This window comes from Epinephelus fuscoguttatus, linkage group LG23 (assembly GCF_011397635.1).
Source record: "Epinephelus fuscoguttatus linkage group LG23, E.fuscoguttatus.final_Chr_v1".
Classification (NCBI taxonomy): domain Eukaryota; kingdom Metazoa; phylum Chordata; class Actinopteri; order Perciformes; family Serranidae; genus Epinephelus; species Epinephelus fuscoguttatus.
In genome coordinates this window covers 8,047,653-8,063,176 of record NC_064774.1, presented here as the reverse complement: position 1 = coordinate 8,063,176, position 15,524 = coordinate 8,047,653, and the positions used below count along the sequence as shown (strand labels likewise).

General features: G+C 41.7%; 1 protein-coding gene across 4 annotated transcripts in view; it reads right to left on the bottom strand.

Annotated features, from left to right (window-relative positions):
* Positions 1 to 686: 686 nt before the first annotated feature.
* Positions 687 to 15,524, bottom strand: part of LOC125883532 (uncharacterized) — a 36,748-nt gene continuing 21,910 nt past the window's right edge. For 3 of the 4 annotated variants that reach the window (XM_049567870.1, XM_049567869.1, XM_049567871.1), the window contains 13 exons: positions 13,942 to 13,976; positions 13,281 to 13,448; positions 13,016 to 13,150; positions 12,642 to 12,680; positions 12,401 to 12,541; positions 10,992 to 11,086; positions 10,798 to 10,821; positions 9,854 to 10,409; positions 9,436 to 9,498; positions 5,526 to 8,987; positions 5,294 to 5,402; positions 2,133 to 2,258; positions 688 to 1,928 (listed from right to left, as the gene is read on the bottom strand). In XM_049567870.1, the coding sequence (XP_049423827.1) occupies positions 1,627 to 1,928; positions 2,133 to 2,258; positions 5,294 to 5,402; positions 5,526 to 8,987; positions 9,436 to 9,498; positions 9,854 to 10,409; positions 10,798 to 10,821; positions 10,992 to 11,086; positions 12,401 to 12,541; positions 12,642 to 12,680; positions 13,016 to 13,150; positions 13,281 to 13,448; positions 13,942 to 13,976 (5,255 nt within the window). In that variant the 3' untranslated portion in view covers positions 688 to 1,626. Of the gene's footprint in view, positions 1,929 to 2,132; positions 2,259 to 5,293; positions 5,403 to 5,525; positions 8,988 to 9,435; positions 9,499 to 9,853; positions 10,410 to 10,797; positions 10,822 to 10,991; positions 11,087 to 12,400; positions 12,542 to 12,641; positions 12,681 to 13,015; positions 13,151 to 13,280; positions 13,449 to 13,941; positions 13,977 to 15,524 lie in introns of all 4 variants that reach the window. The other variant, XM_049567873.1, reaches the window with a different exon arrangement.

The following is a 15,524-nucleotide window of genomic DNA, read 5'->3' as shown; positions in this document are numbered from 1 at the left end:
ATTTAAATGTGTTCTAAGATTATACCTTTATCACCACAATGAGACCAGGAGAAGATCATTTATTTTATTACTGCGTGCCAGAAGCAACTATGTGCCGTCATTAAGACCATATCCTCCATCTGTCCCATTGCTTCCTCGAGAAATTTTAACTATAGATCACAAGCCAAATTTACATCCACATTTTAAGCAAAAATCACCAAAATAAAATATGAATTGGTACTATAAATACTGACGTATATTTTTAGGTCATGTAGCATCTTTTAAAGTTCCACTCCTACAAATATGTAACATTACTGACTTCATGATGTCGTTCGGCTCATGATTCCTGTTTTTCCTCGTTTTACACAAATGATTCTGTGCAACTGTTCGCAGAGCAAGGCACCAACGCTGAGGTGCTGGAGGGAGTTTGAATCTCGATGGGACAACATATGCTAAAAATATTTATGAAGTGTCATGGTAGATGATTCGCACATTTACATGAAAAATGCACCAGACGGAAATGAGTTACAACCAATGCAGCTTATTATTTACACTGATTTCTGAACTAAATTGTTCTGCAGTCTTTTTTCACATTTCACACACACAAAAAAAAAAACAAAAATCAGTAGCTAAGTCGGGATCAATCAGAAATGGAAAGTACTTTTGGATACAAACCTTTAGAACAATACATACTGTGTAATCATGGTTCGGTAAGTACCTCGGTACGGACGTCACAGTTTGGTAACTCAAATGTTCCACCAAGTTTGTGTTGTCTCGTGTTGTCTCCCATTGCGAGGCAGACTTTCTCTTGTCTTTTTTCACGTGCGCCAGCTGCGAATGTTGATACAGGTGTTGTCATACACACCACTTGCGCAATCTGTGCTCCAATAGGAACAAGAAGGGCGTTTGTGTGCATAAATGAGTAAAATAAATTAACTAAATTAATGAATTGAATCAATTTCAAAGTACCGGTATTTTCCAAATGCAGTATAGTACTGTTTGGAATACTCTAGTACCGCGGTACTATTTTAGTACCGGTATACTGTGCAACACTAGTATCTACAAATGTATTTTATGTCGTAGAACACCACGTTAAAGTCTTAAGCTTGTGTTAACCGCCGACCGCATTTCAGGTATCTAACCAAAAAACCACTGACTTTGAGACGAGGGAACCAGGAGGGGTAAAATGCTAACTCATTTCCAGGTTTTAGGACTCATTCCTGGTGGACTCTATAGTCATACTTTGGGATGTTTCGGTGGTATCTCCTCACGCTGAAATGCAAACACCTTCATATACACATCACCACATCACAGACTATATGGGTTGTAGCTGCTGCTGCAAGAATGTGAGTTCCACACGAGGGACACCGGCGAGAATCAGAAAATATGCTGATCCGGCGGAATGTCGATATTGGTCCAGGTTCAGACCCCCCGTGCCAAAAGGACTGAATGTAGATATCGTTTCACTTGAGACCCTTTTTAATACTACTTTGTAATGTTTTATTTTGGTTGATATCTCGAAGTTATTTGGCAAAAATGCCAATAATTCACTAGTTCCAGTTCAAAGACGGACTTTATAGATGGTACACTTACACTGAGAAATGACATTTTTCTGTTAGTATGGAAATGGCCTTGGACATCATTCTTTCAGCGCTCTGTACCTTTAGTGTCTGCCCTGCTCCACTTTTCCTTCTTCTCTCCTTCCTCCACACATCCCTCCAGGGTCTGGTTTTCAGGGTGTTCAGTGATGTCTGCTGGGCTCGCTGATGCCTCCTTCACCTCCATCTTCTGGATCTTAGGCTGGCTGTCACTTGACAACGTAGATGGATCTTTGTCCAGTGACAAGGAGCCATCGAGTGAAGTGGGAGGCAGTACATCAGTGCCAGCTGGTTCATTTTCTTCTCTCTCGTCTTTTGCAGCCACTGTTTTCCCTCTGGTAGATTTTCTCACTGTGGTAAAAGACAATGAATGAAAGGGAAACTTCCAGTAAGACTCTGAAACTAAATTTCATGTTTTAGAACTCCATCATTGGAAAAATGTGAAGCCAAAAATTGCCATTTATATATAATTTTACATTTTTGAGTCACCAGAGATTAGATTTCATGTAACAACAGGACTGTATAAAAGATATAAATGCTGTGTTTTTGTCTTACCAGGGGTCTGTCTGGTTCTCTTCTTGGCTCGTCCTCGTGTCCTAGTTTTTAACACTTCCTTTTCCTCCTCTTCTTCCACCTCTCCCACCTCATCTACTGTCACAAAGTTCATACTTTCCTCTAAAACTGAACCCAAAAAAAAAAGAGCATTAACTCCAGTTAGAAGTTTTAAAGCCCTATTTCACACCCAGCGCAAAGTGCACTGCAGCCGTTATTGCTAGTTTCAGACCAATGCAGTTGTCACCAGTTGTACCGGTATCGGTATCTGGAATTCGGTACCGGTACCAAACGGTACCTTATTTCGGTACTTTTTAACCCTATGGGCCCTAGGCCTTTTTGGGGTATTTGTACTGCCTTTACTTTTAAGCTCATATGACAGTCATTATAAAGGCTACATACACATGCTGTATCTTGTTTTTTTTTCCAGGACAATCTGGGCTAACCAGATTTGCCATCATTCCATGTCCCTCTATGTGCCTGTATTTTATATTGATTTTTATATCGATGAAAAAAACAAATTTGTGTGGCTAAATTCTTACATGTATCACACCATAGCAAGTTGGAAGTTGACATATTCTGCCATATATGAAGAGGGGAGACTCTCTGGAATCTGGCAATATAAGAACCATGATGCTGGGACATTCTGTCACTTCACAGCTGTCCAAAACATGTGGTTTGTGCCAGGTGGACATGATTGCCAGTATTTTTTCATTATTGCAAGAAATTCCATTGACTCATTCACAAGTCAAAAATGTGTTTTATCTGAAAGAAACATGCAATATTTACATCTAAGATCATAGAAAAATAGTCAACCAAGTGCAATGATGTCCTCCAAGATAATATTTGTTTCTCAGTTTCAGTTATATATTGGGGAGACATTTTGGGCATTAGGGGAGGGGGGAGAGGGGGTAGGGGGTGGGGGTGGGGGCACGTGTCCCCCTCAATGTATATGGTGACTACGGCCCTGTCAGCATGCATAATTAGGCTACAGTTGTCTGGGTGCGCAAAGGTGAAGTGGCTGGTCTTGTCATATAAAGTTTCATGGAGTGTCAACTGGACAATATGGAGATATTTGCATCTTGAAAGCCGGACTACAAATCAATCAATCAATCAATCAATCAATTTTATTTATAAAGCCCAATATCACAAATCACAATTTGCCTCACAGGGCTTTACAGCATACGACATCCCTCTGTCCTTAAGACCCTCACAGCGGATAAGGAAAAACTCCCCAGAAAAACCCCTTTAACGGGGGAAAAAAAAACGGTAGAAACCTCAGGAAGAGCAACTGAGGAGGGATCCCTCTTCCAGGACGGACAGACGTGCAATAGATGTCGTACAGAACAGATCAGATCAGAATGTGGATAGACAGGGAGAAACACACGCAAGCCTAAGACGTGGTAAGATACGATATTCCTCACTATATGAAGTGACTGATAACAAGATCTGTATAATGGGTTGTAAAGAAATTCGTCAGGTTTTTATTTTGTAGACAATTAATCTGGATTTACAGCGTGATGGAATGACACCACAATGCATTTGCGAGTAATCCATCCAAGAGTAATGTGTGTGCAAAACTGTATGAAAGCTCTGTTATACATCATTTTATTGTAACTTTATCAATTTTTTTCGCTGTGAAAACATTGGATTACCGACAAGTGCTTGGTCTTGTTGGAAAGCTACAGTTCCGCTGTTTCCGCTGATATGTGTGGCTTTTCGCTATGACGCACGGTCGCAGACAAAATCCACAGAGAAGAACGGGTGTGAATTTGGATGCACTATGCGCCGTTCGGGCCCATAGTCTAAACTTCTCAGTTTCAACATTTTATTGAGAACATTTAGGAACAGTGCTGCACGTTAACTTTTGTCTGCTCATTTTTATTGTCGCCAGTGTTGCTGAGTCCGATGTGTGAGTCATGCGCTCTCGCTCCACCTCCACCTCAGGTACCGAAATTTGGCACCGATTCATTTTAAGTGAATCGGTACTCGGTAGTACCGACGTGAATCAGTACCAAATACAAAAAGTACCGAGTTTCGGTACCCAACCCTAATCGGGTATCTGTAAAAGCAGCTGATCCGTAAGACTGATCCTTCCCCTTTAAATCTTTGTGACACGGGCTACGTCATACGGCACGTGTGACCGTGTGAGTTCCATGCCTCACGCAGCGTGCCGCAAGCGAACGAAAGGGTCTGCTATATGGAGGTATTTCAGCCTTAGCATGCTAGCTAGCTCGACGGCAGTTTGCAATGTCTTGTGTTCATGTGTAAACCCCCCCTCTGGCAGTGCAGTGGACTGAAACAGCCTACTGAATCATACAGAGGGGGACCTGCACATCAGTGGACTGTCATGCCCTCTGCTGGCTTAAAGAAGAAACACAACGATGGACAGATGAGTTTTTAACTCAGAATGCAGAAAATGATGTAAGAGAAAAGAAATAACACCGTGGTCTGATGCAACTCATCCTATTTTGTTAACTGTGATATTCTCTTTTTATAGAAAAAATCAAACTGCAAATATCAAACAGAATCTATATTTAATAGATAAACCTCAGAAATAAATCACTAAACCAACTGGCAGACACAAGAAGGAAGATTTCCTCTCCTTCTCTGCCTTTCTAGTGTACTACTATTTGTTTTAATATTTAGTTACTGTGTGTATGATTACTGTTCCTATGTTTACCCAATTCAGTTTCAGCTGCAACATTTGTATTTCTTTCTAAGTTATTGCTGCTGTTGCACAGTTGTTTACTTTTGTAACAAATAAATGGTTCATTGCATTAATTTGTTTAATAGTTAACTGCATTAAGTTGTTTAATCTTGTTATATTTCATCTCAAGAAAGAAAGGTGTAGTCACACCCGATGCTTTTAGTGTGTTTGTCTTGTTAAGGTTTGTAGCTTAAATCAACAATGATATTGGATCGGTATCGGGTATCGACCGATACGTAAGGCCCCAGCATCGGTATCAGTACTGAAAAAGTTGGATCGGTGCATCACTAGTTCCAACCTCATACCCAAATACTGGCAACTTCTGAAATGCTGAACTCAAGGAATCAAAACGGTAGTCCGAAAAAACATAGGGTGATGTCACAGTAGCTACATCCATTTTTTTATAGTCTATGGGACATGCTGATGAACTACACATTGACAGAATAACATATACCTGTGTGATCATCAGGTTTGCGTTTGGCAGATGTTGAGATTTTCTCAGTTTGCTCTTCATCCGCCTTCTCTTCATCATCATCGCCAGCTTCATCTAAAGTCACCATAGTCTAAAAACAGACAGAAGATAAAGCTATTGTTTGTGTTTTCTAAACGTGCGTTTTCCAGAGCTTCACCATAATTTCCCCACTGAAGAAAATTAAACTTGCATGCGTCTTAGTCTTGACCTTTACCTCTGGGTTTAGTAAATCCACTGATTCGTCGTCCTGGCTGGGTGGACGGACATCCAGCTTGGTTTCCTCGGCCTTCCCATCCTCCTCTTCTTCTGTGAACTCATCCAAAGTGACGAGTGCCTGCAGCTCTCCCTCTGTGATCTCCCCATCCCACTCTCTGTTCTCAGATACTCTTTCCTCTCCAACCTCATCTGCTCCCACCTCATCCAGAGTCACCAGGTCCTCTGTGTCTACCTCCGCCGTCTCATTTTTTTCCCTCTCCTTTGCCCTCCTTGTCACTCTCCCGCCTCCTCCTCCTCTGCTGCTGCTTCGACCCCTTCTCTCCCTCTTCTCTCTCTCCCTGTCCTTGGTCCTGCTCGGTTCCTGCTCTTTGGAGAACTGCTTCTCTTTTGCGGTGGCCTGACGCTTCCTCGGTTGTTCCTCCTCAGCCGTGTCAAGGTTATCCTCCTCCTCCTTGCCCACTTCCTCCAGGTTCACCAGAGTGCTTGCTGTGTCATCTTTCTTGGATGATTTTTGCTTCATCACCCCTTCAAGTATGGCAGTGTCACTCTGGGATTTAGCTGCTGATTTGCTCTCTTTCTTAATTTCTGTATTGTGTGTTCTTTGCCTATTTTCTGTTGCAGGCCCTTCTGCAGCAGATCGACCATCATTTGCTTTCTCTGCATCATCAACTACATGATAAAGAGTCTCCTCCTTGACGACTACTTTTTGAGATGCTTCCACCCCTGTGGTACCACAAGTTGTTCTTTCTTCTTTTAGAGTTGATGCCTCTGCTTTTGTAGGAGTTTCATCTTTTGTCTTGTCCTCTGTCGCAGTCAGCTCTTCTTGAACTTGATCGTCTTCAAGGGAATCTATGATCTCATACACAGGCTCTTCCTCCTCGTCCTCATTTTTGGGTGATCCTGCAGGGGAGATACTTTTCTTTGTTTGCTGTTCATCGTTTTTAGAATCTCTCTCTTTTGACTGTTCTGTGAGGTGCTGATCGTCAACACTCTCGTCCTCCACAGAATCAAGAATTTGATATGTCGCCTCTTCTTCATCAGCCACTTTATCAGATGCGTCTCTGTCACCCTTCTTTAAAGTTGCGCTGACTTCTTTTGTTGATTTAACGTCTTTCTTTGGTCTTCCCCTTTTCCCTTTTCTTCTTGTAGCGGGCCGATCATCGTTAACAATCTCTTCCTCCACAGGGTCACATACTTCAGAGGTAACATCCTCCTCACTTACCTCGCTCACAACACTGTCACTCTTCTTTGATGGTGTGCTCTCCTTTGGAGACATTTTCTCCTCTTTCTTTGGTGTTTCCCTGTTTCGCTCTCTGGCAGGGGTGTGCCTCCTTCCTGTTGGCGTGTCCTCTTTTGTTTTCTCATTTAATGCATCTTTCTTAGCTGTTGTTTCCCTTTTTCCTCTGGTAGATCTTCTCGTGACGGTGGGTTCATCACTGAGAGTTTCTTCCTCCACGGAGTCTAAAATCTTGTATGTAGCTTCCTCTGGTTTTTCAGGCGCTTCTGTGAGAACCAATACAATTTTATCCTCTTTCTTTCCTCGTGCACTCCTTCTTCTACCAGACCTTTCTGTGGTGGCAGCATCTTGAACTGGTTCATCTCCAACAGAATCTACTATCTGGTACATCATCTCCTCATTGACCTCTTTGTCTTTTTCAGAAAGTAATGCAGAGGTGTCCACTCTTGTCCGTGTGTCATATTTTTTGACTGTCTTTTCCTGTTTCTTTGGTGATTTCTCTCTGTCTTCAATTTTCGATGCTGTGGTTGTGGGGCTGCTTCTCTTTGATTGTCTATCTAGACTATCATCTTTTTTAGCAGGGGGCTCTGACTCTGTCTCTATAGTCATTGGCTGATCTTCAACAGAATCAATAACCTGATATGTGTCTTCGTCTTCCTCCATGGGCCTCATGTCATCTTTAGATGTCTGGTCACTGGGAGTTTCAAGGTTTTGGTTGTTGTCTTCTGTTGCGGTTTCACCATCAATTGAATCCAGTACCTCAAAAGTTTCTTGTTCAGTTACATCATTGTCAAGGTCTATAAAAGTATCTTTGTTGTCAGAGTCTTGAAGAGGCTGGTCTTCATTTAGGATTCGGCTATCAGGATTTTCCACACCTTTGGAGGCTTTGCAGAACTCTGCTGAAAGCATTTTGCCTTTGACCTCCTCTTCATTTCTTTCCTTTCCATCCCCCTTGTACCTTGGAGCTTGTTTACTACCTGTATCTAACACTTGGAAATTATCTTGATCTTTATCAACTGAATCTTTATCAGATTTGTTACCTGCTGAAATCACATCTACCTCAGACAGTTGTTTTACTGTAGAGCCATCATCTTGGACCAGATGACTATCCTCTTGACCTGTAGATGCTTGGTCTTCGGTGACACTATCTAGCACATGGAAAGAACTATCCATTTCCATTTCACTGGACTCCTGTGAGCCGGTTTTGCCTTCACTGTCAACACTGTCCAAGTCCTGAAAGCTTTCCTTGTGCAAAGTCTGGCCTCCCTCAGGTCCAGTTGGCTGGGCTTCAGAGTTGACCTCTTGATCCACATCATCCATCTGTTGATCTGTTTGATCATCAAGTGAATCAAGGATTTGATATTTCTCACCGTTGTCCTCCTCCACCTCTGTATGTTTGTTATTTTCCTCGTCTTTCCCTTCCTCTTTGCTTTTCTGCTGGTCTTTCGTTGTGATGGCATTAGAATCAATCTCCAGAATTTGAGCTTGGCTCAACTCTACTCCATGTCCCTGTAAAGGTGGATGCATCTCTGATGATGTTTCTGGTTTTGTCTCTGACTCAACAGTTTTTGCATCAAGGCCCTCTGCTGACACTTTGTGGTCAGGCTTTGTTACTACGCTCTCTGTGTCTTTTACTTTTTCTTCAAGCAGCTCAGGATGCGTCTTAACTGATGCCTTGGCACTTGCTGCTGATGTTATCTTTTCTGTATCACATGCAGCTGAGGATGAGCGGGTACGACAACTGGAAGATGCAGTATTAGATGCTTCAGCTGGAGGTTTTGTCTTGCTTAGTTGTATTTTCTGAGGAGGGGAAGAAGAGGTTTCAGTAGACACTGAAGAAGAGGCCGTACTGACATTGGTAGAGGCCAAGGGTTTGGTAGGGGATTTAGTGGACACAGATGAGTCTTTGGACTTTATTGGTGGCACAGGGCTTGAAGAGCTTGAGCCTTTTGTTGAAATGGATGAAGAGGAAGCTGAGCTCTTACAGTTTTTCGAAGACCTTGTTGAAATCTGTTTGCCAGTGGTCGATGAGCCAGAGTTTGGACTCCCTCTTCCCGTTCTGGAGGACTCCTTGGATGAGGAGGAGCTATAAGGCTCAGGGCTTGTGTCTCCCTCGTCATCGCCAACTTTATCAACAGTGACAAAGTCATCCATGTTGAAATTTTGCTCAGCGAAAGGACAAGCGTCTGAAGAAACAATGTCATCTTTAACATCATCCTGAACCTGGATGGAGAACAAAAAAGAATCAATGATTGAAACTATGAATCAGTCAGCTTATTAATCATTTAGATGTATGGTTGATCCTAGGCATGTGCCGGTTTAAGATTTTGACGGTATGATGGCACAGAATTATTGCTGAGTTTTGAGTTCCTGAAGTTCCCATTTATGAAACGTAGGTTACACCGTCAGCCTTTACCGTCAGAACGGAAAATGGGCGGTTAGTGACACCGTGACATTCTTTTACTGTGGTAAACCGTGACACCGGTAACCAGCACATGCCTAGTTGACCCATTCATTTTTTAATAAGGCTGTTTAATTAACAAGGACTGGTGAAAAGGACTTGGTAGAACTTGGTAGATACATTTTGAGAAAGTCATATCAGGGCTAAAAGGTTAACACAAGGCACAAAACAAGACACAGAGGTTTGTGGGATTAAAAAACAGCTGTTTACCATTCTTTGTGGTGTCTCTCCAGCTGTTGCAGTCCTAGGGCTTCTGTTGCCTTTGCTGGGGCCCTAAAGAAATGTGAAAGAAATGGGACGACATTTATAAAGCAGGATGGAGTAATGGCATGGACATGCACAATCACAACCGTCTTTTCAAAAGTTTACAGCCAATTTCAAAATCTCTCATATCAAAGTCTTAAGAATCATTGTTTTTCCAATGTTAATCTCTGAAAAGTCAACAGAGTCTTTATAGACCCAGGGAAATGTTGTGTTTTCCTGTTTGGTCTCTTTTTATGTAATTTACTCTACAAATTAACAAATACTTAAATAGCAACTCAAAGCTTGACTCTACATTTTGGCACTGACAAAATATGCTTAAATCAAATGTAAATGTTGAGTTTAAAGATTTAAAGCCAGGCCTCACCTCCTCCTCCTTACTCTGGGACCTGCTCTCCTGGGTGAGTCTGTGGTCCTGGACCTGGAAAATTTCCATCTTATTTTCAGGAAGTTGTGCAAAGTTTCCTTCAGAGATGACTGCTGTGGCTGATGGGGTAGAACTGGAAGCAGCTGAGACTGCGTCCCCACTGCTGACTGCATGGGTAGGGGTCACATCAGCAGTAGAGACCGAAGTTGTTGGTGACTCCTCTTCCACCTTTACTTTTACTTTTTCTACATCTTCATTTGCCTGAGGACCAACAGTGGAGTCCATGGAGATCTCAGTTACTGGTTTCTCACCATCCTCCTTCATTGCTACGTCACTTGCTGAGGTAGCACTTGGGCCTGCTATTATGGGCTCAGATACGATGGATCCATTAGGGCCACTGGTTTGTAGAGCAAGTTGTGACCCATTATCCGATTTTTCAGAAGTAGGAGGCTGGGTTTCACATTCCACAGCTGGGGGCTCGGCTTTGACACTGATAGGGTCATGGTTTATTGTGATCTCACTAGCATCTTGTAGGCGTTGTTCTAGCCCCTTCAAACTTAAATTACAAACGAAAGGATTGTCAGTCTCAAACAAAAGCAGGGTTGTTATCACAAAATGGCAGGATATAGCACTTTGCTAAAGAAATAATAAATAAAATAAATCTAGTAATTGTTTGGATGTAAAAAATGTTACAAAATAGTAAAAAATGCCTATCACATTTCCCCAGAGTCCTTGTTTACATTGTCAAATTTGTCTTTTTTTATCCAACCAACAGTCCAAAAGCCCAAATTATTCAGTTTACAATTACTTAAAACGTTGCACACTGTTGGGGCGAGTGGGTCATAATAGTCATCACATTGGTCATTGTCATGCTTTGGGCAACTACATCATGTTTTGTCTCTCTTTTAACCTGACAAGAATGTATTACAAAGTGATATACTCACGTCTCAAAACGTTGAACTTTGCTCCTGTGGAGAGTGAAAGGAGTTGGTCAGTTTAGGTGTGAGGATGGTGGACAGAAATATGAAAATACATTAAGGCATACAGACATAAAGACTGTTGGGAAACACAGTCATGAGTATAAACTAATCTGAACCCATTTCATACTCCTAAAATATTTAAAAGAACATTATCATACCAAGCTGCGCCTTTTTTAAAAGATTTTGCAGAGAAAGTGTTGTACTTCTCCAACGCTTTAGTGACACCGCTGGAGTCAGCCATCTCAATGCATATCTGAGACAGAACGACAGTTGTGGACAAAGTGTGAAAAGACAGAGAGGAGAAAAAGGAAAAAAGGAGGTGATAAGACAAAAGCAACAAAGAGAGAACAGCAACAAGCAAAAAGAATCAATTATATGTGAAATTACCACAAATTCAAGCAAAACGGTTGTACTCAAAGGTCAAACAAACCCTAACAAATTAATATGACAGAAAATCCAGGCACAGCTGATCAAAGAGCTTCCTGTCCACTGTGGATGGCAGTGGTGAAATGTTTTGCTACGGTCTGATGGTGCTGGCTGAAACTCCACAAAAAGTCTCAATTTTAGTTTATACATAGAGAGGAAGAAGAATTGCTACCTTAACATGGTGGAGGGCTTTTATGTCCCTGTGACCCTATGAGCTGTGTTGTAGGGGGCAATGGTAGGGTCTCCCAGAGTCAAGAATTGGCACCTACCCTTCAGGAGTTGGCACCTTAATGTGGTGAAGGAGTTTGCGTGCTCCCGTGGCCCTGGGAGCTGGGTTGTTGGGGGCAATAGCTCCTAGTTGGGTCTCAAGGCAAAGTGGTCTCAGGGAAGGGGAAGACTAAGAAGGATCCTCTCTTAGTCTTCCCCGCCACTTTAACATGGTGGAACTGCATGTCCTTCTGCCCCTGGGAGCTGGGTTTCTTAGAGACAATAGCTCCTGGAACGTCAACCCTGTGGCCGGGAGGGAACCAAAACTGATGCAGGAGGTGGAGTGGTATCATCTAGATATAACTGGGTTCATCTCCACGCATTGCACTGGTTCTGGAACCAAACTCCTAGACTCTCGCTTTTTCTGGAGTTGCCCAGGGTAAGAGGGACTGGGCAGGAATCGAGATAGTCATAAGTTCTGTTGGAGTTCTCCACGAGGAACAAGAGGGTGTTCTGTATGTGACCGCAAGTCCCTAAGAGGAGGTCTCTGACAGTTGTTTGTGCTTATGCACTAAAAAGCTCAGAGTAACTGGCCTTTTTGGAGTTTCTGGGTAGTCCTGGAAAGGACACTGACTTGGGACTCTGGTTGTGTTGGGGCACTTCAGCATTCATGATGGAGAAACCTGGAGGGGAGTCTGGAATACTTTGCTAACCTGATGCCCCTGCAACTCAGTCCCCTCAAAGGTGAGGAAAATGGATGGGTGGAAATAAATATGACGGCCTGCAACTGCATATAAAAAGAAGTGAAACTAAATTCAGTACTTATAGATTTTTTTAAGTCCTGCAGATACCCTGACATGGCAGTCCTCTCAACCCTTCAATGTGTTGTCTTACAGATACGTAATAAAAACATGAAATGTTTGTGTTCTTGTACCCTGTTGGCAAGTGGCAGAAAGCTGACAAAAGTTGCGATGGAGGCCACAACTTCAATGACCATCTTGATGACGTCCAGAGATGTCTCGGAAATCTCCACACACAGCAACCGCTCCTCCAGAGACTCTGGCTCTTGAGCTCCCTAAAGAGCAAGAAATAATTGGTTTTAAGGACCAGAGATCCAAAGATGAAGAGCTACTTTTTTCTTGACAACAGATTTACGTAAGTGATTAATGACTTACAGCATTGCTCAGCTTCATCAGAGTTTGGTACATCATCACCTGCAAAAAGATTAGAAGTCACAGATGTCATCAAAACACATTTTAAAACATATTTTCTCCATGTGGCCTCTATTGCTTACATGATTGTATTTCTGGGCTTGTCTGTGGAGATCTCCACTCACAACATTAGTACATCTGCTATTATTTCTTTCTGAAATTTCTTCAGAACAAAATAATTATTTGCAATATAAAAGATTAACAGACCGATAATATAACAGAGGAAAATTCCTCTTGATTCTTTTCTTCTTCAGAGAGTTGACTTTTCTACCCAATCCTGATCCTGACAGTGTTACTGCACAGAGTGCGCACTTCAGTGTTTTTCCCTGCTCCCGTACCTCACTGGATTCGGGTTTCATGTGTTCCAGGACAAAATGAACACTGAGCTTGAAGCCTTCGACAGAAACTGGACTTGTGATGTGATCTCGGACAAAATCACAGCATGTTGTCCAATCAGCGAAAAACACAAAGGCCTGGAGGTAAAGAGAGGAAAGACAGGAAAGGAAAACAAATTAATTCAAACTACACAGATCCGCTGAACTAATTAAATGACAATTACAATTATGTTTGTCCCTTTATCAGTCTGCAGTATCTACTCCTTACCCTCCTCTGCAGCGGTAAGACCACCACGTTGTAGAACAAGGAACGTAGGTTCTGTTTGGGGAAATACCGCCAGACGAGCTTGGCCACGTCATTATGATTGTAGCTGTTAAATCCTGGCAAACCAGTCAACATGATTGTGGGGAACATGGAGCAGCAACCACTGGCCCTCTACAAGACACATATAAAATATAAAGTTTACTTTATGTGTTGAGACTGATTCAACATGGTGGTACATTTTGAAGTTGGATCACACTGAATTCCGATGAGCAAAAACACAGAACATCATATTATTGGAATGTGTTGTAAGAATGAATGTCAGCTAGGTTGAAGATGTGCGTAAAAATATGATTTCTGAGTAAAACAAAAAGGAGTTCAGTCAAACTTAAGTTAACTTATAATTAGCAAAGCCATGTTAAACATTTTTTTTTCCTTAAGATTGGTAATCTGCCAATAACAAGTCTGATCCAATACTTAATTTACCTAAATGTTGATTAATTATGTATCTGACATACTAAAATGTGAAGTCTTCTCAATGTGGCACACCTCATTTTTCAGGAGCTACTGGATCCAAAACATAAAGGTCCAGGTTTTTAAAACTATACAGTTGATAAGCTTTAATTATTGACACGATATATATGATAGGAAAGTAAGAAAAGCATACCTCAATGTCGTCCTCTCCTTTGACTGTCAGATAATCTTTGAGTTAAAAATGAACATAGGCAAACGGTTACTGTACTGAAAATAAATTAACATGGTAAATATGGCAGTAATAGACTACTGAATTTAATGTAAATCTAGGGATGTCCCAGTCAAGTTTATTTGCCCCAGATCCCAACCAGAGTCAGTTCATATTGAGTATCTGCTGATACCAAGTCCTGCTCCGATACTTCTTTTTGCCTAAATCATGTCCAAAGTCCAGTTCCGATTTGGAACGGCCCTCGTATTGTCTTTCATAATAATACTCTATACAGACGTGATCACTTTCAACCTCAACTTTATTTTGTCCACAGAGGGCAATTAGTTGCACAGCAAGTAAAAACACACTTAAAAAGACAAGGGACAACACATAAAAATATGAATACTCAGCAATCGGGGGAGACGGGGGGAAACCAAATACAGTGATCTGAAACAATACTGGTCATCAACAACAACCATCAATATCAATATCAATATCGACAACACCGTCATCGTCACCATAACTCACTTGTATCTGTTACTCCTAACAGGGGGAATTCTCAGCCTAGAGCCAGAAAGCAAAAACTAAAACTTGGAGAATAAGGGGTGGGAGCTGTCGGAAAGGATGGCTTTAGCTTTCCTTCCTATCGATTTATGAAACAGGACAGATAACGTACTCTGCTGAACCCCCAAGAACTTGCTACTTGTTTTCACTATGCTACTTGGTGCATTTTTGGACCTGATGTTGAGATTCCCAAACCAGCAGATAAGAGCAGGTCAAGACAGACACAATATAAAATCTGTAACATAGGATCATAAGAGACTTGTCAATGTGAAACTTAGACGGTTTCCTAAGACAAGAAAGACTTTGCTGGTCATTTTTTGCACAACGCCTCAGTGTGGCAATTAAAATTCAGTTTGTTAAACGATTATTATAATTTTCCACAGGGTCAACCACCTGACCTTTGATGATGGTTTTAAGAGAGGTTGAGGGATTATGCCTAAATTCAATAGTGGGTCTAGTAGATGCTCAATTTTGATTACAAGTTCTCTTTTTATCACTTTTCCAAATTACTTTATGACAAGGGAAGTCAGGGCCACAGGCTTAAAATCACTAAAAACATTGAGGTGATTGTTTTTGGCCCCTGGGATTACTATGAACTACCTCCAATTCAACTTTGCATTTTATTGGTTCACCTCATGATGGCAGGACTAGCATACGACTACACAAGAAATGTAAAGTGAAGAGCAAGGGCCACCATTTTCAGGAGTGGTGGAAAGCTCAATACTTTTTCACTTCAAGATGAAACACTTAAGTGTCTCATTTTAAGTGTTTTTCTTAATAACCCATATGATGCAAGAAGCAGCTGGCCCTCAGGTATTATCACTTCATTTAATCTGGCCCCCATTCAAAAACATTTGGACACCTCCGCCCAAGATAATACAGCTACATCAGCTACATTGCCATCTCAAGGGAATGTTTTTTTTCTTTAGGAGAGCAGTGTTAGCCTTTGTCTGAGCCACCTGAATGAACAGTGATCAGCTGAGTTCTTATTTTCATCATCTGAA